The sequence below is a fragment of the Archocentrus centrarchus genome, chromosome 10 (genome assembly GCF_007364275.1).
Source record: "Archocentrus centrarchus isolate MPI-CPG fArcCen1 chromosome 10, fArcCen1, whole genome shotgun sequence".
NCBI classification, from domain to species: Eukaryota; Metazoa; Chordata; class Actinopteri; order Cichliformes; family Cichlidae; genus Archocentrus; species Archocentrus centrarchus.
In genome coordinates, this window is record NC_044355.1 from 16,230,927 (window position 1) to 16,257,266 (window position 26,340).

General features: G+C 40.4%; 1 protein-coding gene and 1 pseudogene across 9 annotated transcripts in view; both read right to left on the bottom strand.

Annotated features, from left to right (window-relative positions):
* LOC115786625 (protocadherin gamma-C5-like) overlaps positions 1–26,340 on the bottom strand; it is a 365,072-nt gene that overhangs the window by 271,296 nt on the left and 67,436 nt on the right. Inside the window, exon 1 of one of the 9 annotated variants that reach the window (XM_030738888.1) lies at positions 18,903–21,326. The exons of 5 other annotated variants lie outside the window; for them this stretch is intronic. In XM_030738888.1, coding sequence (XP_030594748.1) covers positions 18,903–21,305 — 2,403 coding nt within the window. In that variant the 5' untranslated portion in view covers positions 21,306–21,326. Of the gene's footprint in view, positions 1–14,900; positions 17,299–18,902; positions 21,327–26,340 lie in introns of those variants that run through there. 3 more of the 9 variants (XM_030738909.1, XM_030738904.1, XM_030738924.1) reach the window with 3 other exon arrangements.
* LOC115787078 (protocadherin Fat 4-like) lies at positions 369–12,792 on the bottom strand (annotated as a pseudogene).

Genomic DNA, 26,340 nt, shown 5'->3' on the forward strand with positions numbered 1-26,340 from the left:
ATAACGAATAATATAAATGTAGGGTAAGTTACAAACTGGCAAAAAAAAATAAATAAATAAATAAAATAACGAGGAACACGTAGGTGTTTATGTTTCACTACCTACATGCAAAAAACTAAGAAAAAAAAAAGTTTAGACTGAATTTGCTGTGGCATTTTAAAAAGTAACGGACAATTATCCATATACGCACAGAAAAGACAAGATAGCAGCAAAAAGTTAACAACAGAAACGTAGATAATAGAACATGCAAGTAATATTTTAGTTAAATATAGTGAAATGTGAGAACGCCGAATACAGTTTTTTTTTCTGTCATTCCTCTGATGAGACCTGTTTTTCCTAATATTAAAGGGTAAGCGTAATTTAAAGGCCTATTTAAGACGCTAAATGAGGCACAAGTATTTCGATGAGAAATAAATTAAACTGTAATCTAAACTTTATGCAAACTGGGATGAGGGTATGTGATCACTGAGTTCCAATACCACGAGCCACAAGGTCAGTTGGTTCAGCACCAAGGACAGAGAAATGATGAGAGCATGGAACAGCGACAGCTCTGCTTAAAAGACGACATCAGGGGCAAGGAAATAACATTCATTACTGACGAGAAGAAAATAATAAGAATATCACATATGTAGAAGACTGAAGCTAAAAAATAAAGACAAATATTGAAACCTGTAGGGACTGTTAATGAGATTTACGCAAGGCATTTTTAAGGCATATGAAGTTTGAAGTTAGAATTTTAAAAAAAAAAAGTGAAAGACAAGAATCATTGAATTCCAAGAAAATCACGCGATATATAACGCCTGTTCCTACCTCCGGTGAAGCATCACGATCTCCGAATACGTCAGCAAAGTCTGATGGACTTTTCTTCAGCGTCTGGTCAGCAGGCAGCGTGTTGTCATTGTATGATGTCACAAACTTAAAGTCACTGGTTCGAGAACCTGTTGTCAGGTACGCGTCATAATTGTAAGTGCTGCGTAAAGTTCCTGTACCGTCAACGTCTGCGTAATTAGGAGGGAGATAACCGCTGGGGATGGCGACTGCTCCGTCAAACAATAGTCTGGGCTTTCTCCTGCGACAAAACCTCAAACCCAAGATGATGATGATGAAGGTCAGAAAAAAGGTGGACACGGACACGAGCGCTATGATGAGGTAAGAGGTCAATTTGGAATTTTTCTCATCATAAGAAATATCCTTCAGTTCTGGCACCTCAGCCAAGTTATCAGAAATCAGTAAATACATGGAACAGGTGGCAGACAGAGAGGGCTGTCCGTTATCTTTCACTGACACTATCAGGTTCTGCTTCATGCTGTCAGATTCAGAAATGTCCCGCTGTATCTTGATCTCTCCGCTGTGGAGACCAATAGTAAAAAGTCCCGGATCAGTGGATTTGACTATATGATAGGACAGCCAGGCGTTCTGTCCGGAGTCCGCGTCCACCGCTATCACTTTGGACACCAGAGAGCCTCCGTGAGCAGCTTTGGGGACCAGCTCGGTCATGAACGAGTTGCCCTCCCGGGAGGGGTACAGGATCTGAGGACAGTTGTCATTCACATCCGAGATGAACACACTCACGGTCACGTTGCTGCTGAGAGGAGGAGAACCATTGTCTCTGGCCATCACGTGGACTTTGAAACTCCTGAACTGTTCATAATCGAACGACCTCACAGCGTGGATCACCCCCGTGTCTCCGTTCACAGACAGATAGGAGGACACCGGGGCACCGTTCACTTCCCCAGGTATCAGAGAATAAATCACTGTACCGTTTTGTCTCCAGTCGGGGTCTCGAGCAGTAACGGAACATAAAGTGGAGCCAGATTTGTTATTTTCACTCACATATGCACTGTACGACTGTTCCTCAAACACAGGTGGGTTGTCGTTGATGTCAGCTACAGATAAGTGAACAGTTTTAGAGGAGGACAGAGGTGGAGAGCCCTCGTCAGTGGCTGTGATTGTAATGTTGTAATCGGACACTAGTTCACGATCCAGTTGTCCTGTGGTCACCAGAGAATAATAGTTTTTAATTGAGGGAACCAGCTTGAAGGGGACACCCTGCTGGATGAAGCAGCGGACCTGTCGGTTATTCTCAGAGTCTCTGTCCTGCACGTTAATGATGCCCACCTCTGTACCAGGTGACGCGTTTTCGGGTATTGAGTTAGACAGTGATTTCAGATATATAACTGGGGCGTTGTCATTTACATCCATAATCTCAATTAAGAGAGTCGCATATGATGCTAATCCCAAACCATCTTTAGCACTGATCTGCATTTCATATGACGATTCCTTTTCATAATCAATAACTCCAGCCACTTTCACTTCTCCTGTTTTGGAGTCCAGAGAAAAAACTTGGATTTCTTCAGAAACGTGGTCAAACCCATAATTAACTTCACCATTCACCCCTTCATCTGCATCCGTGGCGCTAACTGTGAGAACAACAGTATCCAGAGGAGAGTTTTCGGGCAGACTGGCTTTATAGACGTTCTGGCTAAACACTGGTACGTTATCATTAGCATCCAGTACAGTAACGTGTATGACCACAGTGCCTGATCTCCGAGGAGAGCCTCCATCGAAGGCAGTCAGTAACAGCACAATCTCTTTTTTGTCCTCCCTGTCGAGTTCTTTGTCTAAGACTAGTTCACCATATTTTCTCCCACCACCTTTAGATTTAATGTTTAGTTTGAAATTATCATTCTGCCGAAGTGAATAGCCCTGAACTGCATTTTCTCCGATGTCTGCATCGTGCGCTTCATCAAGGAGGAAACGTGCACCTTTGCCTGCCGATTCTTGAATTTCGAAGTTAAGTGATTCCTCCTTAAATTTTGGTGAGTTATCGTTGATGTCTTGAACGCGGATATTAATGCGATGCAGTTCTAATGGATTTTCCAGCACCAGTTCCTGTTTCAGAACACACGATGCCTTTCTCGCACAAAGCCCTTCTCGGTCAATCCTTTCTTGTGTAATTAATTCGCCAGTATTGAGATTTACGCTGCAGTACTTAACACCATTGCCCTCTTTATCTATACGGGCTTTTCTAGCGGACAGGCTGCCCAAATCAAGTCCCAGATCCTTTGCGATATTTCCAATAACAGATCCATGCTTGATCTCCTCCTGGATAGAATAGCTCACGTCTCCACTGACGGAGCCGAGGGCAAGAAAAATAAAAGCAAGGCCAAGGGGAAGCCCAAATGTGCTACATCCCATGGTTAGTGGCAGAAAGAGTTTAAACAGACAAAACCTCTTATGGCGTTAGTAAAATAAATCAACAACGCATCTAGGATTTCTTTCAACGACCGGCCATCACATTTCTGTCATTCAGGAATCGACGTTCCCCGCTGCGTTACAGAAGCTGAATCAGGCTTTGAATTTATTGCCATAGAAGGGTGGAGATTGACCGTGCCTTCGCGTATACTGGTATATACTGACATCATGCGCATTTGTTGAGGTATAACAAGGATATGTGGAAACGTGGCGTTTATGTCAAAGATTTAGGTATAAATGGAAAATGTAACACCAACATTAAATTACGGGGGGGGGGGGTTCCAAAAACCAAAAAGGACTTTAAAAAACACATTAAGTATGATGACATTGCAGGGAATGCATAGACGTCTTCTTTTTAAGAGTTATTTTTAACTCAAAGCTGCTCTGAGCGAATGGTCGCTCACTCTCTCTCTCTCTCTGTCTCTCTCTCTCTGTCTCGCTCTCTCTCTTTCTCTCTCTCTCTCTTGTATATGCAGTCATGGCCGAAAATGTTGGCACCCCTCAAAATTTTCCAGAGAGTGAAATATTTCTCCCAGAAAATTACTTCAATCACACGTTTTGTTATGCACATGTTCATTTCCTTTGTGCGTACTGGAAAAACACACAAAAATAAGGGAAATACAGCAGCTGGACGTTTAGCTAGCAGACACACTGTTTGACAAACTGCAGATACTTTTTGTGTGTTTGCTGATATTTGTTGAGCATTTAGAAACGTTGCATTTAAAATTACCTGCAACAAGTTAATCCCTTTATGCTCGCTGCTCTTCAGTAGCGCTAGCTCAGATGGTGGAAGTACCGCGGGCACAACTTACGGACATCTGCCCTCAGTTCGGTCCACCGTAACCCCTGATTATAGCGCTATAAATATTACAAAAAGTATATGGGTTTTCCTCTTTAGTCTCTTTGTTTGCGATAAACATCGGTGATGGAGGATACGCCAGTGCGATTATCACTTATATCTTATTGTTCTGCCATTTAGGCTCAAATTGTTTGATGATTGATGGCGCAGTGACCGGAAATAAACAGTTCTGTCACACGCGTCAAACCTAAAGTAACGAGTCTGTTTTGAAAATGTAAGGAGTATAAAGCACAGATATTTGTGTAAAAATGTAGGGAGTGAAAGTATAAAGTAGTCAGAAAAATAAATACTCGAAGTACAGATACCTGAAAAATATACTTAAGTACAGTAACTAAGTATTTGTACTTCGTTACTTCCCACCTCTGTACAATAAAATAAGGGACTTATTAATTTCAACTAATCATGCAAAGATTTTGGCAATAAAATGTAGCACATTGTTTGTCCTGTGTAAATGCTTTCAAATGAAAATATTACTAGTCAAGTTCATTCAAAGTGCAGTGAACAACCTAAATCAAATCAAAGCTTTATGTTATCATTTTCTGCCTTTGAAACAGCACAGATCTATGGTACACTTGCAAGCAGGTTTTTTTAAACACCTTAAAAACTTCTTTCTCATTGCAAGGTACTCAGAAAGTTATGAGTTAGTTTAAGTATCCTGAATCGCTTGTCAGTGTTCTTCTTAGGATTTAGACTGCATCAATTGCTTCTATCTCTGTATAATCACAGAGGGACTTCATGAAGTACAAACCAGGATCTGTGGGGGGCACAGCATTTGTGAAAGGGCTTCTATTTTTGCAGTGATCATAGTTCATTATGATTACCTCCACCAAGGAGATTATGTTCTTGACAGTGTTTGCATGTGTGCATGCATGCATGTCATTCTGCCTTTAAAAAAAGTAGCTCAAAAAGCTTAAAATACATTCTGATAATACTTTGTAGAGGTTTAGAGTGGGATCATGTTAACAGTCCCTTAAAATTTGGCTTACATCCACCAAGGTCTTCAAGGTCAATTTAAGGATTTATTGGTTGAAAATTGACAAAAAAACTTTATAACTTAGAAGCTATAATTCTTGATGTGGTGTGTATTGTCAACATATAAAAAGTACCATATAAAGATTTAAAATATCACGTCACATTTGACCTCTGACCTCTCCTTCAAGGTCAATAGATTAATCTGGAGGTCAAAGTGAAAATAAAGCTATATAGAGCTATTTAAACTTGTGTTTCTTACTGCCATTTTGTTATACAACATATAGGCATATAGGGAATGATATATAGGGTTTCTAAATATCAGGTTAAGCTGGACCTCTGGTCTCCTCTCCAAGGTCAAATACGGTCAAACTTTCATTAGGTCAAGCTTTCATAGATGTCTTATTTTTAAAACTATGATTTAAATTCCACCGTCTTTGTTTGTATTGACAACATTTAGGAAATTATACCATTATATGGGGATTCTAAATATCACATTATAGTTTGCATCCAAATATCATGTCACATTTGACCTCTGACCTCACTTTCAAATTTCACATCGGCCTTTTTTGTTTTTCAAGTTAAACCCAAAATGTGTTAGCTCATTTTAAAAAAGTATTGTCAACACAAAGATTGAGCTACCTAGTTAGTTGGAAATATAATGTATAATAAGCTCAAGTTACTCATCTCCAGTTATTTGAAAATCAGTACCTATTATCCATTACCTACTCTTAGATAATATTTGTGTAATCAAAGTAAACATCTGTCATGCTACCCTTATCGGATTTTTACTGAACTACAAACTTTTTAAAGTATGTTTGAAAAGAGCAAGGAAAAACAACAACAACAAAAAAAGCAGACGTTTTTGCTCTCGGGGCACTTTTTGTTCTGTAAATGTACTTGGGTTGATGCCATGCTGCAGAATGAATATGGGACTAATCACAAATTTCCCTAATTCTATTGCATCTTGGATGAAAATCTAAACATCTGAAGAGCCTAAAACTACAGCAAATTATAAATGCAATTATAACCTAAATCATACACTGGATCCTGATGAATGAAATATTAATGATGAAAATCTTTACTGACATACATTGTGCAATTTGTTGAGAAGCGCGGCCTTATGTTTATTAGCAAAATATTATGCATGTTAATTTTGCTTCAATCACTTCTATATTAAGATAAAGAAAAAATTTAAATTAAACAAATGTTTAATGACAAAATTTTAGACAGTTTAAAAATGTATGTACTTATTTTTTTTATCTTTTATATATGATTTAATTTTGAAACTTGACAACCGCTAAGGATGTTTAATATTTAATCCACTGAAAGTAACTGCTGAAATGTATCAAACACAGCGCTATTTAATTCCAAAGATGAAACGACAGCATTACATGCTCTTGGTCTATTGAGTCTATTTACTCCTATATAAAACTGGCACATAAGTTTATCAAAGGCATAAACCACTGTACAATGTATAATTTTAGGATGAGTTTTTCATGAATGGGTATCAAAAATTATACATGTATGTGCACATTTTAGGAAAGCTAAATTTCATTAGCAAAGCAAGTGAATCCAAATACTTAAAACTGCTCCAATAAAAATGACATCTTTATGTTAATAGTAAACTTTTAATGAATACAGATCAAGGAGAGGCTCTATAACTATTCATAGCAAATGTACAGAAGAAAGATGATGTCAGTGGCAGGGGAGGCATAAACCAAGACACTAAAGCATTCTTTAAAAATGTGCCACATTATTAAATGTAAATAAACAAAAAGATCAGCGATACAAAGAAAATTATTTGGGGAATTCTGTGTTCACGAAAACACAGAAGAACTACATTAAACAAAACATGAAAAAAGTGAGCATAAAAGGATGTGGTGGGGAAGAAGTGTGTTGATAGTCTGTTTAAAAGTTGCTTTAAGACCTGTTTAAATTCAGGTAATGAACTACCTTGTTACATTTTATGAGATTAGATCACCAGAAACACAAAGGAAAAAATAATAAGTCTTAAAATCTTAGGGGTAATTATGAATTCTAAAGAGCCCACAGACCACAGTGAAGAAGGAAACAAACTCAACAATGTGTTGTTGAAGATGTTAAGGAAGAGTACGATTAAAAAAAAAAAATGTGTTCCTACCTCTGGAAAAGCATGGCATTCTCCAAAAACATCTGCAAAGTCTGATGGACTTTTCTTCAGCGTCTGGTCAGCAGGCAGCGTGTTGTCATTGTATGATGTCACAAACTTAAAGTCGCTGGTTCTAGAACCTGTTGTCAGGTACGCGTCATAATTGTAAGTGCTGCGTAAAGTTCCTGTACCATCAACGTCTGCGTAATTAGGAGGGAGATAACCGCTGGGGATGGCGACCGCTCCGTCAAACAACAGTCTGGGTTTTCTCCTGCGACAAAACCTCAAACCCAAGATGATGATGATGAAGGTCAGAAAAAAGGTGGACACAGACACCAGCGCTATGATGAGGTAAGAGGTCAGTTTGGAATTTTTCTCATCATAAGAAATATCCTTCAGTTCTGGCACCTCAGCCACGTTGTCAGAAATCAGTAAATACATGGAACAGGTGGCAGACAGAGAGGGCTGTCCGTTATCTTTCACTGACACTATCAGGTTCTGTTTCATGCTGTCAGATTCAGAAATGTCCCGCTGTGTCCTGATCTCTCCGCTGTGGAGACCAATAGTAAAAAGTCCCGGATCAGTGGATTTGACTATATGATAGGACAGCCAGGCATTCTGTCCAGAGTCCGCGTCCACCGCTATCACTTTGGACACCAGAGAGCCTCCGTGTGTAGCTTTGGGGACCAGCTCGGTCATGAAGGAGTTGCCCTCCCGGGAGGGATACAGGATTTGAGGAGAGTTGTCGTTCACATCCGAGATAAACACACTCACGGTCACGTTGCTGCTGAGAGGAGGAGAACCGTTGTCTCTGGCCATCACGTGGACTTTGAAACTCCTGAACTGTTCATAATCAAACGACCTCACAGCGTGGATCACTCCCGTGTCTCCGTTCACAGACAGATAGGAGGACACCGGAGCACCGTTCACCTCACCAGGTAACAGAGAATAAATCACTGTACCGTTTTGTCTCCAGTCGGGATCTCGGGCAGTAACGGAACATAAAGTGGAGCCAGGTTTGTTATTTTCACTCACATATGCACTGTACGACTGTTCCTCAAACACAGGTAGGTTGTCGTTGATGTCAGCTACAGATAAGTGAACAGTTTTAGAGGAGGACAGAGGTGGAGAGCCCTCGTCAGTGGCTGTGATTGTAATGTTGTAATCAGACACTAGTTCACGGTCCAGTTGTCCTGTGGTAACCAATGAATAATAGTTTTTAATTGAGGGAACCAACTTAAAGGGGACACCCTGCTGGATGGAGCAGCGGACCTGTCGGTTATTCTCAGAGTCTCTGTCCTGCACGTTAATGATGCCCACCTCTGTACCAGGTGGCACGTTCTCAGGTACGGGATTATTCAGTGATTTCAGATATATGACTGGTGCGTTATCGTTTACGTCTGTAATTTCTATTTTTAAAGTTGCATATGACGCCAATCCCAATCCATCTTTTGCACTGATCTGCAATTCATAGGATGAAGATTTTTCAAAATCGATAGGTTCGGCTACTTTCACCTCCCCCGATTTGGGGTTTAGGGAAAACACGTTGTTATTTTGACCGGAAACGCGGTTAAAACTATAGGTAACCTCACCATACAGAGCCTCATCTGCATCAGTAGCACTGATTGTGATTACTAATGTTTCCATAGGAGAGTTTTCGGGAAGAGTAGTTTTGTAGACATTCTGACTAAACACGGGTACATTATCATTAGCATCCAGTACAATGACGTGTATGACTACAGTACCTGATCTCTGAGGAGAGCCTCCATCGATTGCGGTAAGTAACAGCATAATCTCTTTTTTGTCTTCTCTATCTAATTCTTTGTCTAAGACTAGTTCACAGTATTTTCGACCCCCGTCTTTTGTGTTCACGTTTAATTTGAAATGATCATTTTGCTGAAGTGAATAGCCCTGAACAGTATTTTCTCCGATGTCTCTGTCATGTGCCTCATCCATAAGAAATCGTGCTCCCTTGTCCGCCGATTCCTGAATTTCTATCTTAAGCGAATCTTCTTGAAATTCAGGTGAGTTGTCATTGATGTCCTGAATGCGGATATTAATTCGATGCAGTTCTAAAGGATTTTCCAACACCAGTTCCTGTTTCAGAACACACGATGCTTTTTTGTCACATAGCGCATCTCTGTCAATTCTTTCTTGTACAATCAAGTCTCCGCTTTTGAAATTTAACCCACAATACTGAATACTGTTATCTTCGGAGTCGATGCGGGCGTTACGAGCGGAAAGTTTACCAAAATCAAGTCCAAAATCCTTAGCAATATTTCCTATAACTGACCCTCGTTTCATCTCCTCCGGAATGGAATAGCTTACGTCTCCATTGACGAGGTGCCAAGCAAGAGAAATAAAAGCAAGGATGGAGAAATAAAATGCAGTTTGATTGGGTCCCATTGTTAGATGGATTAAAAAAAATGAAATTGAAAAGTAGAATTCGCGATTAGACAAAATAAATCACCGATATTGTCGCGATGTCCTCCGTCAGTCAAATGTCGCTACAATGCAGTCACCGTTACCAGGCGGCCATAGACTAATGCTGCACAATACTGGAATCAGTCGTACGAATGGGTGTGGAGAGAATGTGTCTGTATTCATGTTTCTTAGTGAACACTGACCCCTTGAGTACCTTTTGAGATCTGGTACCTGAATTAAAAATGATTGCCTTTTGATAATAAAATATATGTCCCAATACATAGCAATAAGCACCTATTAAGAACTGAATAACAGTTAATCTGAAAAAATAATAAAATGTAGAGACATAAATAAATAAATGTGGACAGGACCATGGAGAGAGAAAGGAAAAGGGAACAAACAAGGGCGAATGTGTGATTTTAGTTGGAAGGAAAAACAGACCGGCATCAAGACCCTTTCAAGACTAGTTTAGTAGCCGATTGGCATCTTCTCATCCAGACGTATTTCATATTTCAGTAACACAAGCCATTTCGGAAAAGATAAGACATGACAACCAAACCTCGAAAGCTACAGACACGATTATCCAAAAGCTCAATATGTTATACAGTTACTCAAAATTTCAGATTCTAAGTTTAAGATTCACAAAAAATAAATAAAAGGAAAAAAAATAGCTATCATAAATAAGACTTAGTCCTGCCGTATTTACACGGCTTTCTGAAAATCGAAAAGAAGAAAAATCACACTGGCCTACCTCAGGAGAAGAACCATAATCTCCAAACACATCAGCAAAGTCTGATGGACTTTTCTTCAGTCTGGTCAGCAGGCAGCGTGTTGTCATTGTATGATGTAACAAATTTAAAGTCACTGGTTCTAGAACCTGTTGTCAGGTACGTGTCATAATTGTAAGTGCTAAGTAAAGTTCCTGTGCCGTCAACATCTGAGTAATTAGGGGGGAGACAACCGCTGGGGATGGAGATAACCGGTGGGGATGGCAACTGCTCCGTCAAACAACAGCCTGGGCTTTCTCCTGTGACAAAACCTCAAACCCAGGATGATGATGATGAAGGTCAGAAAAAAGGTGGACACAGACACCAGCGCTATGATCAGATAAGAGGTCAGTTTGGAGTTGCTGTCACTATAAGACAGATCTTTCAGCTCTGGCACCTCAGCCAAGTTATCAGAAATCAGTAAATACATGGAACAGGTGGCAGACAGAGAGGGCTGTCCATTATCTTTCACTGCCACTACAAGGTTCTGCTTCATGCTGTCAGATTCAGAAATGTCCCGCTGTGTCCTGATCTCTCCACTGTGGAGACCAATAGTAAAAAGACCCGGATCAGTGGATTTGACTATATGATAGGACAGCCAGGCGTTCTGTCCGGAGTCCGCGTCCACCGCTATCACTTTGGACACCAGAGAGCCTCCATGTGCAGCTTTGGGGACCAGCTCGGTCATGAACAAGTTGCCCTCCGCGGAGGGGTACAGGATATGAGGAGAATTGTCATTCACATCCGAGATGAACACACTCACAGTCATGTTGCTGCTGAGAGGAGGAGAACCGTTGTCTCTGGCCATCACGTGGACTTTGAAACTCCTGAACTGTTCATGATCAAATGACCTCACAGCGTGGATCACCCCCGTGTCTCCATTCACAGACAGATAGGAGGACACCGGGGAACCGTTCACATCACCAGGTAACAGAGAATAAATCACTGTACCTTTTTATCTCCAGTCGGGATCTCGAGCATTAACGGAACATAAAGTGGAGCCAGGTTTGTTATTTTCACTCACATATGCGCTGTACGACTGTTCCTCAAACACAGGTGGGTTGTCGTTGATGTCAGCTACAGATAACTGAACAGTTTTAGAGGAGGACAGAGGTGGAGAGCCCTCGTCAGTGGCTGTGATTGTAATGCTGTAATCAGACACTATTTCACGGTCCAGTTGTCCTGTGGCCACCAGAGAATAATAGTTTTTAATTGAGGGAAACAATTTAAAGGGGACACCCTGCTGGATGGAGCAGCGGACCTGTCAGTTATTTGCAGAGTCTCTGTCCTGCATGTTAATGATGCCCACCTCTGTCCCAGGTGGTGCGTTTTCAGGTATGGGATTATTCAGTGATTTCAGATATACCATTGTCATTCACATCAATAACATCAATTATCAGTTTTGCTTCTGAAGAAAGGCCGTAACCATCTTTGGCTTCAATAATTACTTCATATTTCGACCCCTCTTTATAATCTATGACACCTGTTACTAGAATTTCTCCTGTTTTCGGATCAAGTGAAAAAAGCTTTTGTAATTTATCAGAAGGTCGACTAAATTCATAAGTGACATCTCCATTGACACCTTCATTTGCATCTGATGTGCTTACTCTGACAACTGGGGTTCTCAAATCTGAGTTTTCTGGTAAACTGGCTCTATATACGGCCTCTGAAAATATGGGGGCATTATCATTGGCATCAAGTACAATTACGTGTATGACCACTGTCCCTGATCTCTGAGGGGAGCCACCATCCACGGCAGTGAGGAGTAATTTCATTTCCTGGTGCCCCTCTCGGTCTAACTCCTTATCTAAAACCAGCTCACCATATTTTCTACCAGCACTTGTCATCTGACTACTGAACACAAAGTTTGCGTTTTGTTGCAAAATGTAGCTTTGAATGGAGTTTTGCCCTATGTCTGCATCGTGCGCTGCATTAATGCGATACCTGGCTCCTTTGTCACCTGATTCTGTAATTTCCATCTTTATAAGATCCTTCAGAAAGACTGGTGCATGGTCATTTATGTCCTGCACCTGCACGGACAACCAGTGCATCTCCATCGGATTCTCTAACAGCAAGTCAAATTTGAGAACACACGAAGGCCTTTCCCCACATTGCTCCTCTCGGTCTATTCTCTCAGCAACAAATAAATCTCCGTTTCTCAGGTTAATTCCGAAATACTGTCTATCGCTTCCTTCCATATCAATACGACCTTTCCGAGAAGACAACAGGCCTAGTTCCAGCCCGAGATCTTTAGCAATATTTCCAATAACAGATCCGTGCTTCAGTTCCTCCTGTACAGAATAGCTCAGGTTCCCACGTGCGTATTGCAGCACAACAAAGAAAAGGACAAAGCCAAGGCTTTGAAAAAAACGCCGTCTCTGCACCATCCTCAGACTACACCATCCTCAGACTGCACTACACAAATTAAAACAAGTAATTTTAAAGCTTCAAAAATACGTCCCTAGATCAAAGTATTTGTTTTATTCTTAGCTGGTATTGTAGACTGCAGAGAACAGAATGGTGGAGGCTACTGATGGGTGGTGTGCAAACGGGGTTGAAATTCTTCTGCTTTGCTGGACTATAGTGACGCCGTGAGTACAAATTATATATAACGGGTTTACAGAAAGCAAATTAGCTTGATAAGTGAAGATATCGCTTGTCGTTTATAGTGTAATTATATTTCAAAGCTATCTATGTATCTATCTATATTTGTGTGTGTGTGTGTATATATATATATATATATATATATATATATATATATATATATATATATATATATATATATATATATATATATATATATATATATATAAATATATATATATAAATTGTCAAATAATTTGTGTGTAATGTTTTCTTGTCTTTTCTTTATGTAATAACTTCTTATATTTTAACGTTTCATTAACAGCATTCCATCTCATGTGGAAGAAAAAAACAAAAAACAAACTGCCTTTAGCTTACACAAAGATCAGTAAACACAAATTAAAAAAAAAATACAATATCAACAGGAAACAAAAAGAGATCCATGTCAGTCTTTTCAGTGTTTTAGTGATGGATGCCAGTACATGTGTTACTTCAACTTCTGTGGGATTTAAAATAAGAGGATAACAATACTTCTTTCACAGTGAAAAAGCCTTTATGAGTATGCAAAATTGCTAACAAAAGTCGAGTATAGGGTGAATTGTTACTTTTTAACCACAAACAATTTTCTCTCAATACACTTGTGATTTTTTTCTCATTTTAGTCATAGCTATGTATACATATTATATTTCAGCCAAATCCTGTTAAGAAAATGAAGCACATATGTCTCTATAAAAAACAAATTAAAGTGTGAAACTGTAATCTAAAACCTTCAAACTGTCACACATGAAACACTGTAATACTTTGCCCATGAAAAAACAGCATGAGGAAATAAGAGGTCTAGCACCAAAGACAGCACTGCTCAGGACCAAGGACAGAGACACTAGAAGGGCAAATGGAATATCTGCTCTAAAGACACAGGTAGGGTCAACAAACTACTTGTAAGTTGGAAAAGACAAAAAAAAATCAATCCCACAAGCCTATATTTGCACCTACACTGCGCAATTTTAATTCAAACATAAAGATGTTTGACCAGTTAAATAACAAAAAAAAAAAATAATAATAACAAAACTGTCTTTGTAAGGTGTTAAGTAAACATGTCAGCAGGACAGGTTCATTGCATCTTCCATACAGATTTGTGGAAGTCTACTAGTGTCAGAAAATGCAAATCTTCCAATCGATGTTCTCTTATTTATTTCTGTGATGGAACTGTAAATCTTCCGCAGAAGATCTAAGTTAAAATCTGATGACTGCAGAGGTCATGGCCATATACCATACCCTGTTGAATACTCATAAGCACCACTTATATCAGGATAAAAATAACTGTATCATAAGCTAAAGGTGATTAGACAGAATTTTATAGCATGCTTTTTTTGATGATCTTTCCTCTAAGAAAAGAAGCCCTTAGCGGCTCTTGGGAACATTTTGCCTGGCCTTGAACATAATATAAAAGAATGCGTAGCAAATTTTTTTTCATAAATAACAATTTCATACTTATGAGATACCTACTCAGAATAAGGACAAGTAAACATTTCACTTAATTTCAAACTCTTATGTTCAAGACATAGATGATAGACAGAACCCCTCTTCCAAAATAATTTAACAGCACTCATTTTTTAAAAGACGAAACTGGTATAAGAATAGCAACTATAAAAAAACAATCAAAAACAAAAAGTATTTAAGTGTATTTTAGTTGTGCAGCTGTCTACACAAGTAAAATAGTCGTTTATAAAACACATGTAAAAGAACTGTGAGAATGAATGTATTATGGAAAAGATTGCACAATATGTAACACCAGCTCTGTCCTGAGCAAAAGCATCATGGGTTCCAATCGCTTCATCAAAGCATAGCTCAAAACAACCTTATATATAGAACTGTATACGTATTGAAAATAAAAAGAGAGATAATTGCCTACCTCTGGAGACCTATCGCCATCTCCGAACACATCAGCAAAGTCTGATGGACTTTTTTTCAGTGTCTGGTCAGCAGGTAGAGTGTTGTCATTATATGATGTCACAAATTTAAAGTCACTGGTTCGAGAACCTGTTGTCAGGTAGGCGTCATAATTGTAAGTGCTGCGTAAAGTTCCTGTGCCGTCAACGTCTGCGTAATTAGGAGGGAGATAACCGCTAGGGATGGCAACTGCTCCATCAAACAACAGTCTGGGTTTTCTCCTGCGACAAAACCTCAAACCCAAGATGATGATGATGAAGGTCAGAAAAAAGGTGGACACAGACACCAGCGCAATGATCAGATAAGAGGTCAGTTTGGAATTGTTGTCACTATGAGACAGATCTTTCAGTTCTGGCACCTCAGCCAAGTTATTAGAAATCAGTAAATACATGGAACAGGTGGCAGACAGAGAGGGCTGTCCGTTATCTTTCACTGACACGATCAGGTTCTGCTTCATGCTGTCAGATTCAGAAATGTCCCGCTGTGTCCTGATCTCTCCGCTGTGGAGACCAATAGTAAAAAGTCCTGGATCAGTGGATTTGACTATATGATAGGACAGCCAGGCGTTCTGTCCGGAGTCCGCGTCCACCGCTATCACTTTGGACACCAGAGAGCCTCCGTGAGCAGCTTTGGGGATCAGATCGGTCATGAACGAATTGCCCTCCAGGGAGGGGTACAGGATCTGAGGAGAGTTGTCGTTCACATCCGAGATGAACACACTCACGGTCACGTTGCTGCTGAGAGGAGGAGAACCATTGTCTCTGGCCATCACGTGGACTTTGAAACTCCTGAACTGTTCATAATCAAACGACCTGACAGCGTGGATCACTCCCGTGTCTCCATTCACAGACAGACAGGAGGACACCGGGGCACCGTTCACATCACCAGGTAACAGAGAATAAATCACTGTACCGTTTTGTCTGCAGTCGGGGTCTCGAGCAGTGACTGAACATAAAGTGGAGCCAGGTTTGTTATTTTCACTCACATATGCGCTGTACGACTGTTCCTCGAACACAGGTGGGTTGTCGTTGATGTCAGCTACAGATAAGTGAACAGTTTTAGAGGAGGACAGAGGTGGAGAGCCCTCGTCAGTGGCTGTGATTGTAATGTTGTAATCAGACACTATTTCACGGTCCAGTTGTCCTGTGGTCAACAGAGAATAATAGTGTTTAATTGAGGGAACCAACTTAAAGGGGACACCCTGCTGGATGGAGCAGCGGACCTGTCGGTTATTCTCAGAGTCTCTATCCTGCACGTTAATGATGCCCACCTCTGTACCAGGTGACGCGTTTTCAGGTATGGGGTTATTCAGTGATTTCAGATGTATCACCGGGGCGTTGTCATTCACATCAGTAACATCTATTATGGCTTTAGCATAGGAAGTTAATCCTAGCCCATCTTTTGCAGTGATGCGCAGCTCAAACGATGCCACTGTTTCAAAATCAACAGTTGTAGTCAATTTTATATCACCCGTTTTATGATCTATGGTAAATATTGACTTAACTTCCTCTGAAACGTGCCCAAAATCATATATAACGTCTCCATTTAGTCCCTCATCTGCATCAGCTGCACTTACTGTCAGCACAATGGTGCCTGGTGAAGAGTTTTCAGATAGACTGGCTTTATAAACAGCCTGACTGAAGACTGGAACGTTATCATTAGCGTCCAACACAGTAATGTGAATGACCACAGTACCTGATCTCTGGGGAGAACCACCATCTAAAGCAGTCAGAATTAGATTGATTTCTTTTAATGTTTCACGATCAAGCTCTTTGTTAAGGACAAGTTCGACAGAATTGGTCCCAACCCCAAGAATAAAATTTTCATTTCTCTGTAGGTTGTACGAGTGAATTGAATTTTTACCTATGTCCGCATCATGTGCTTCCTCTATTGGAAAACGAGCACCCTTTGACGCGGATTCGCGAATGTCTATATGGATCAAATCTTTATTAAACTGCGGAGAGTTATCATTTATATCCTGGACATGTAGACTGATTCGATGCAATTCTAATGGATTCTCCAGCATGAGTTCTTGTTTTAAAAAGCAGGATGCTTTATCTCCACAGAGGCCCTCTCTGTCAATCCTTTCGGCAACAATCAGATCTCCGTTACGGAGGTTTATCTCACAAAAACGTTTGTCGTTTCCCTCAGTATCAATTCGAGCCTTTCGACCGGATAATGTGTTTGCATCAATGCCGAGGTCTTTTGCGATATTTCCAATCACGGACGTGCTTCGCATTTCCTCTGAAAAAGAGTAGCTTATATCGCCACCGACAAAGTCCAAACAAAAGAGGAGTAAAGCAACGACACGGATTTGTATTCCAAATCTCATGTTAGCCATCATGACGAGTAAATCTGTCCTCCCGAATGCGCAGGAATACAGCCGAGACAAAATAAGGATTTAAGCAAAAAAAACAACACAATCCAAGACCACGTCTCTGCGTCTTTTTTTTTTTTTTTTTTTTTTTTTTTTTACGATCAGCTGCAGCACATTAAGACAGTCTGCCTCGACGACAAGGTGTGGACCTTAAGTCGAGCTCTACTACAGCTAGTACACAGCGACATCGTGAGATAAATCTCGGCATTACATCGAATCAACTAGCAGCCGAGCTCTATAAAGCACATGGATGCGTTTACGAACGGAGATCACGTTAATTTAAAATTGAAATCGTATAGTGAAATGTCTTGTCAGATGCAAAGAGGGATACAAATGAAGCTGTTACACCCAAATTTCCCCTCTGTGGGACAATAAAGGCTGTTTCTTCTTCTTCTTCTTCTTCTTCTAAAACACCCAAAATGACATTAATCAAATGCGTCACTGCATATTGAACAATGTTTCTGAAGGAAACTCATACCTGACAAAGTTTAGATCATTGTCATCAAAAGTGATCCAGAAAAATGTCTAAATATTTGTGTTTCCTGAAACTGTGTGGTTATTATCCGGAAGACATTTGTTGAAAGATCTAGATAAATGGTTGTACACTGGTGGCAAAGCTTTGAAAAGTGCTGTAAACTACTGAAATAGTTTTATTTATTTATTTAATTTACTGTAAAGGATTCAAATAATCTCGGGAATATTTAAACAAGGCACTGATCTAAACTGACATTTCGGTACTGCGTAAGAGACTCAAGAAGGAAAAGCCAGAAAATTATAATGGCCACAGTTTTTCATTCGATATCTAGACCTTTATCGATGTGTTTAGTGCCTTTTTTTTTCTTTTTTTTTTTTTTTTTGCATATGCAAGTAAATATTTAAAGTATTATTTAAAAAAATACGTAAAGACCCACACTTCAACAAGTGGTTAAACATCAGCAAATGGATAAAGGTTTGCAAAGATATGGGTAACTTATTATGTAGCTTTACATATATGTAAATTTACCCATAAAAGAACAAACTAAACAGAAACTATTGAGAACACGTTACACAGTAATACTTTTCAAATCTTAAGCGCATATATGCATAAGAGGAAGCATCTATAGATGGCAAATAGCCGACAAAGCTCTTAAAAGGAGATCATGGCATGACCCACGAAATATAAAATAAGAAGGAAACGGAACGTAAAAAAAAAAAAAAAAAAAGCCTAAACACAACAATCAACACTGATAGTAATGTATATTAATATCGCTTTAAATCAATTTGTTTAAAAATCTTTTTGTTGTTATTGACCGCTCTGTCATCCTTGTAAAGACGGCGTCTTTTTGTAACAAATCTATGATGAGAGAGAATTAAACCAGGGGGAAAAATGTCAGCAACCTTAAGAAACAAATTCTTTGCAAGAACAGCGATGAAGATAATCCTTACAGTGCGTTATACAAAATGAATTGAACATATGTATTGTGGGAAAATGCTGTTGAGAAAGTTGTAAAAATTGAAAATTAACAAATGCACATTTATTGAAAAAGGGAAGACTTTTTTTCTTCTTTTTTCTGATAAATCATCGGAACAAACATTTGACGCTCTTACCTCAGGAGAACCATTACAATCTCCAAATACGTCAGCAAAGTCTGATGGACTTTTCTTCAGTGTCTGGTCAGCAGGCAGCGTGTTGTCATTGTATGATGTCACAAACTTAAAGTCACTGGTTCTAGAACCTGTTGTCAGGTAGGCATCGTAATTGTAAGTGCTGCGTAAAGTCCCTGTGCCGTCAACATCTGCATAATTAGGAGGGAGATAACCGCTGGGGATGGCAACTGCTCCGTCAAACAACAGTCTGGGCTTTCTCCTGCGACAAAACCTCAAACCCAAGATGATGATGATGAAGGTCAGAAAAAAGGTGGACACAGACACCAGAGCGATGATCAGATAAGAGGTCAGTTTAGAGTTGTTGTCATTATAAGAAATATCCTTCAGTTCTGGCACCTCAGCCAAGTTGTCAGAAATCAATAAATACATGGAACAGGTGGCAGACAGAGAGGGCTGTCCGTTATCTTTCACTGCCACTATCAGGTTCTGCTTCATGCTGTCAGAGTCAGAAATGTCCCGCTGTGTCCTGATCTCTCCGCTGTGGAGACCAATAGTAAAAAGTCCCGGATCAGTGGATTTGACTATATGATAGGACAGCCAGGCGTTCTGTCCGGAGTCCGCGTCCACCGCTATCACTTTGGACACCAGAGAGCCTCCGTGAGCAGCTTTGGGGACCAGCTCGGTCATGAACGAGTTGCCCTCCGGGGAGGGGTACAGGATTTGAGGAGAGTTGTCATTCACATCCGAGATGAACACACTCACGGTCACGTTGCTGCTGAGAGGAGGAGAACCGTTGTCTCTGGCCATCACGTGGACTTTGAAACTCCTGAACTGTTCATAATCAAACGACCTCACAGCGTGGATCACCCCCGTGTCTCCATTCACAGACAGATAGGAAGACACCAGGACACCGTTCACATCACCAGGTAACAGAGAATAAATCACTGTACCGTTTTGTCTCCAGTCGGGGTCTCGAGCACTAACGGAACATAAAGTGGAGCCAGGTTTGTTATTTTCACTCACATATGCGCTGTACGACTGTTCCTCAAAAACAGGTGGGTTGTCGTTGATGTCAGCTACAGATAAGTGAACAGTTTTAGAGGAGGACAGAGGTGGAGAGCCCTCGTCAGTGGCTGTGATTGTAATGTTGTAATCAGACACTAGTTCACGATCCAGTTGTCCTGTGGTCACCAGAGAATAATAATTTTTAATTGAGGGAACCAACTTAAAGGGGACACCCTGCTGGATGGAGCAGCGGACCTGTCGGTTATTCTCAGAGTCTCTATCCTGCACGTTAATGATGCCCACCTCTGTACCAGGTGGTGCGTTTTCAGGTATGGGATTAGACAATGATTTCAAATTGATTGCAGGTGGGTTGTCATTGACATCTGTTATATCTATAATTACTGTACAGTAAGAGGTAAGACCTGGTCCATCCTTTGCTCTTATTCGAAGCTCAGTTGAAGTCTCCGTTTCATAATCAAGTGACCCGATAACTCTTATCTCTCCTGTCTTATGATTAAGTGAAAACAAAGAAACATGGTCGTCAGAGACATGGTCGAAATAATATGTAATATCACCATTGGGCCCTGTGTCTGCATCAGTTGCGCTCACTATAACCACTACAGTATCTAAAGGAGAGTTTTCAGGCACACTGGCTTTGTAAACGGCGTGGCTGAACACTGGGGCGTTATCGTTAGCATCCAGCACAGTAATGTGAACGATCGCAGTACCTGATCTCGGAGGAGAACCACCATCGAGAGCTGTAAGCATTAATTTCAGCTCTTTCTCTTTTTCTCGGTCTAATTCTTTCAACAAAAGCAGTTCGGAATGTTTCCTTCCACCAGCTTCCGTATTTACATTAATGGTGAAATGCTCATTATTTTGTAAATTGTAGCGTTGTACAGCATTTGTGCCTATGTCGGCATCGCGGGCTTCCGTGAGTAAAAATTTTGCTCCTTTAACGGCAGATTCTCCTATTTCAAATGAAATCATGTCCTCACTAAACTCTGGAGTGTTATCATTTATATCTTGCACATGAATACTGATACGATGAAGCTCTAAAGGGTTTTCCAGGACAAGCTCCTCTCTTAAAACGCAGCTCGCCTTTTTACCACAAAGGCTTTCCCTGTCGATCCTGTCACTAACAATCAAATCTCCGGTGCTCAGATTAATATCACAATACCTTTTATCATTTCTGTCTGTGTCAATGCGGGCTTTACGCGAGGAAAGAGTTGCAATCCCAAGGCCGAGATCTTTGGCTATATTCCCCACCACAGACCCGCTTTTCATCTCCTCAGCGATAGTGTAGCTCACATCTCCATGGGCGAAATGCAGGGCCATAAAAAGGAAAACCACACAATAACGATTCATAGAAAATCCTCTGTACACCGCATTCCTCATGATCGATCAGACTTTCCTCCTTCCCTGGGCAATTTCTTTAAAGTGATTAAAGACAGCCCTCTTTGTGAATATTCCGAATAATCCTCGCGGTCGTTTGTAACGTCCTGAATCTAGACACACCGCACCACAATAAGGCTTTGCAATGGTAGAAAAGAATGGATGAAACATAGAGACCTCCTATCTTTCTTAGTGTACAGTGACACCAAGAGTTTGGTTGAGTTATAGCACTGCAAACTCAAACAACTGCAAACAAGCGGACAGTTTCAATGTATAATTCCGTTATTATTCACAAAAAAATTATGGCACTTAAAGGGCTACAGAGATATTTGAAAATGTATACAGATTTTTTCTCCTGTATTGCATTTTTCATAAACCATTTCTTTTTTTTCATAAACTATCTCTAAGCCAAGCCAAGCCAAGCCAAGCCAAATTTATTTATATAGCACTTTAAAAACAGCAAGTGCTGACCAATGTGCTTAACATTAAAACACAATAAAATATACAAACAATAAAAACAAACATAATTAAAATTGATAAGTAAAACAAATGAGTAAAAATTAATAAAAGTCAACTCTCAAGCAGTCGCCAATAAAAAAGGTGGGTTTTAAGAAGTGACTTAAAAATGGACAGTAAAGAAGCCTGTCTAATATGGAGTGGAAGTGAATTCCACAGCCTAGGTGCTGCCACAGCAAAAACTCTGTCCCTTCTGAGCTTTCGTTGTGTCCTCAGCACATCCAGGAACAGCTGATCAGCGGACCTGAGCGACCGGGAGGGCGAGTGCACATGTAGGAGCCCAGAAAGGTAAGGGGGGGGGGGCAAGACCATTTAATGACTTAAAAGCAAATAAAGAATTTTAAAATGTACTCTAAAATGAACAGGGAGCCACTGCAGTGAGGCCAAAACGGGAGAAATATGATCTCTTTTTCGTGTACCAGTTAAAAGACGAGCAGCTGCATTTTGCACCAGCTGAAGACGGGAAACCCCATAATAAAGAGAGTTACAGTAATCCAGTTGTGATGTAATGAGTGCATGGATTACGATTTCAAAGTCCTGTTTTGAGAAGATCTGTTTGACCTTAGCTAATTGTCTGAGTTTTAAAAAGCTGGACTTCACCACTGCACTGATCTGCTTATCTAGGTTAAAAACACTGTCCATTCTGACACCCAGGTTAGTAAAAGTAGGTTTTGTGTATTGTGTTACAGGCCCCAGATCTACAGGAGAGGACCCACCAGTAGTACCAGGACTAACAACCAAAACCTCTGTCTTCTTGTCGTTAAAATGAAGAAAGTTTAGTGCCATCCAGGTTTTAACCCTCCTGTTGTCCTCGGGTCAAAATGACCCGCCACTGTGTTAAACCCCCCCCCCCAAAATCCACTAAATGCTATTTTTTTAACTTGAAATTTTATGACTTTTCCTAGATTGGCCCCAACAGTAGAAAAAGTGAAATGTTGCTTTTATTCACATTTCCATGTAAGCTATACAAAAAAAGTTACAAAGGTGGTCTTCGGGTCAAAATGACCCGTGAGGCAAATAGAGTTGAAATCAAGGTCACAGAGTTATTTAGAAACCACAGAATGTTACAGTGGTTTAGTTGTGTCTCTGATCAATCAGTAGCAGAAGTAAACAAGGCAAATCAGGAGGTGTTCTCGCAGACTTCAAAAGACCACCTGTTTATTTCCAGAGGTTATAAATGTGCTGCAGATAACAGGATCCCGAATTCTGTCTGTGCTGAAGCCATGAGTGTGCGTTATAACATTGAAGAGGCTATAGAGCTGATTTTCTCAGATGTCCAGCAAGACAACTCTGATTCAGAAGAGGAAGTGGAGGATGTATCCGAAGAAGAAGATGGGGAGGAATACAACCCAGAGCATGATGAATCATCTTCAGAAGAAGAAGAAAACCCTAAAGCTGAAAGAGAGACTTTCCTTTCAAAAAATGGCAAAATAACATGGTCCTCAGCAGCATATGACCAACACGGCAGACATGCAGAACAAAATGTCATAAAGATGACCCCAGGACCGACAAGGTATGCCGTTTCTCACGCCCATGACATTGTCTCTACATTCTACCTGTTTTTCACACCAGCAACAGAAAAAAGAAACCTGGAGATGACAAATCTGGAAGGTTTTCGCAAATATGGAGACAGCTGGAAAAAGATGGATGAGACTGACCTGCAGGCCTACTTAGGGCTGCTAATCTTAGCAGGTGAATACAGGTCCCGAGGTGAGGCTGCAGCTAGTCTATGGGATGTAGAGAGTGGAAGGCCAATTTTCCAAGCCACGATGCCACTCAAACTCCTTCACACCTACTCAAGACTGCTACAATTTGATGACCGTGAATCAAGACCAGCAAGACGTGTGACAGACAAACTTGCAGCCAAAAGAGAGGTATGGGACAAGTAGGTGGAGCGGCTGCCCTACTTCTACAATCCAGGGCCTGACGTAACAGTGGATGAGCAACCGGTTCCATTTAGAGGTAATCTGTTTTCATATTTGTAATAAAAGTGACAAGCCAGCAAAATATGGGATCAAGTCATGGGTGGTTTGTGATGCCAAATCAAGCTATGCTTGGAAAATGCAAGTCTATACTAAGAAGCTGACCAGTGGATGCCCAGAGAAGAACCAGGGCATGCGAGTTGTGCTTGATGTGACAGAGGGACTGAGGGGTCACAATGTGACATGTGAAAATTTCTTCACCTCTTCACCTAATTAGTTGATTGGTTTATGTTATTTTTATATTTTTGCATTGTACATTGTCTTAAATTGTTCACTGGACAAAAAAACAGAAACTGAGTCATTGGGATGAATAAAAATGCATTCAAAACTCCTTTTTGCACATTTTTTTCTTTAGAAAGGTCATAGAAATTCAAGTGAAGAGAAATATAGAAATTCAAGTGAAGAGGGAAAACTCAGGTATTCACACATTTTGTGGTGAATGACAATATGCAAGATGAAATTTGGTGTTTAAAATTCAATTAAGCTGCTTATATTGGGATTTAGTGAAGACGGGTCATTTTGACCCGGAGGACACGGGGTGTATACAGAAAATGAGGACAACAGGAGGGTTAACTTCATCAAGGCACTTAATCAGAGATTTTACAGAGTAAGAGTCTTTTTGTTTTAAGGGGACATACACCTGACTGTCATCAGCATAAAAATGGAAAGCACATTTGTGCTTTCTAAAAATGGAACCCAAGGGGAGAAGATACAATGAGAATAGCAGTGGTCCAAGGATGGAACCCTGGGGTATCCCACACAGCAGAGGAGAGCATGAAGACTTAAAACTGTCAAGACTGACACAAAATGTTCTCTCAGCCAGGTAGAACCTCAGCCAACTAAGGGCAGCGCCATGAATGCCTGCACAATGCTCTAAATGAAAGAGTAAAATACTGTGATCCACTGTATCAAAGGCCGCTGTTAAATCCAGTAAAACTAGGATAACATAATCCCCAGAGTTTGTAGCTAAAAGAATGTCATTAAAAACCTTTAATAGTACAGATTCTGTGCTATGGAAGGGCTTAAAACCGGACTGAAAAACCTCAAAAATGTCATTTGACTCTAAAAACTCTTTTAACTGTATATAAACAATTTTTCCAAAATTTTTGAGAGAAAAGGTAGCTTGGAAATTGGTCTAAAGTTTGAAAGCACAGTAGGATCCAAGCCAGCCTTTTTAATCGGAGGTTGCACTGTTGCATGCTTCCAGTCTTTTGGAACAACACCTGAGGACAAACTGCTGTTAATAACAGCAAGAACAGATGGCCCCAAAGTGGTAACAACCTCTTTAAATAGTTGTGGAGGGACTACATCTGTAGGGGACCCAGAGGGCTTCATATGACCAACAACCTCATACAAAAAAGGTAAAGTCACAGGCTCAAACTGATAGAAAACAGCAGAGCAGGGAACAGTGAATGATGTGTCAACAGCACAGGACAATATCTGAGCTCTCACATTAGCCACCTTGTTCACAAAGAAGTTTAGAAAGTTTTCACATGTCTCAGATGAAGTTCAATGCAGACACTCTGTGGGACACCAAGAACAGCATCTACAGTTTTAAACAATATATGAGGCTTATTGCAGTTTGATCTAATGACGTTTGACAAATATTTCCTTCTAGCGTCTCTCACGGCTGCCTGATAGCAATACCAGCAGTCCTTCATGATTTGAAATGAAACCTGGAGCTTGTCTTTCTTCCACTTTCGTTCAGCTTTTCTACGCCTAATAGCACGAGTTGTTTCATCCAGCCAAGGCTCAGACTTAGGTTTTGACTGCCTAGGCTTTAATGGAGCCACGGCATCTAGTACAGACTGACAAGTGGAAAGAAACCAAGAACTGAGTGTGTCTGTATCATGGCACACAGCTTCAGGAATAACACAGTTCTGATTAAAGACAGCTGAAAAACGATCAGCAGTAGAAGGGTTGATCATGCGCGCTAGCTGAGCAGGAGTACGAGGTTTGAGAGTATTTCCAGGCAGGGAAATATCAAACAACACAGGCATGTGATCTGAAAACACTGCATCACAAATCCTCACATTAGAAACAGTCAATCCAAAAGATAGGACGAGGTCTAGAGTGTGTCCATTTTCTTGTGTGGGTCCAGCCACACACTGCATAAAATTAAAAGAGTCAATAAGGCTTTGAAAGTCCTTAGCCAAGGGTTTTCCAGGACAGCACACATGTATATTAAAATCCCCAACAATAAGGACTTGATCCTATCTAGGCATAATTTCAGCCAGAAATTCAGAGAATTCATTTAAGAAATCCTTATTGTATTTGGGTGGTCTATAGATTACTGCGCACAGTACAGGACAGGAGTGACCAAGTTAAAACAGATGAAACTCAAAGCTGGAGAAAGAGAATAGTCCTGAGAGCTGTTTACATCTGTGAACATTCTTATAGAAAGAAGCTGTTCCTCCTCCTCGGCTTGACGCCCGCCCGGAGTTGAAGTAACAGCAATCTAATGGCAAAAGTTCAAAGAAAACGCTAGACTCACCAACATTCACCCAAGTCTCCGTGATGCAGAGAAAATCTAATCTACT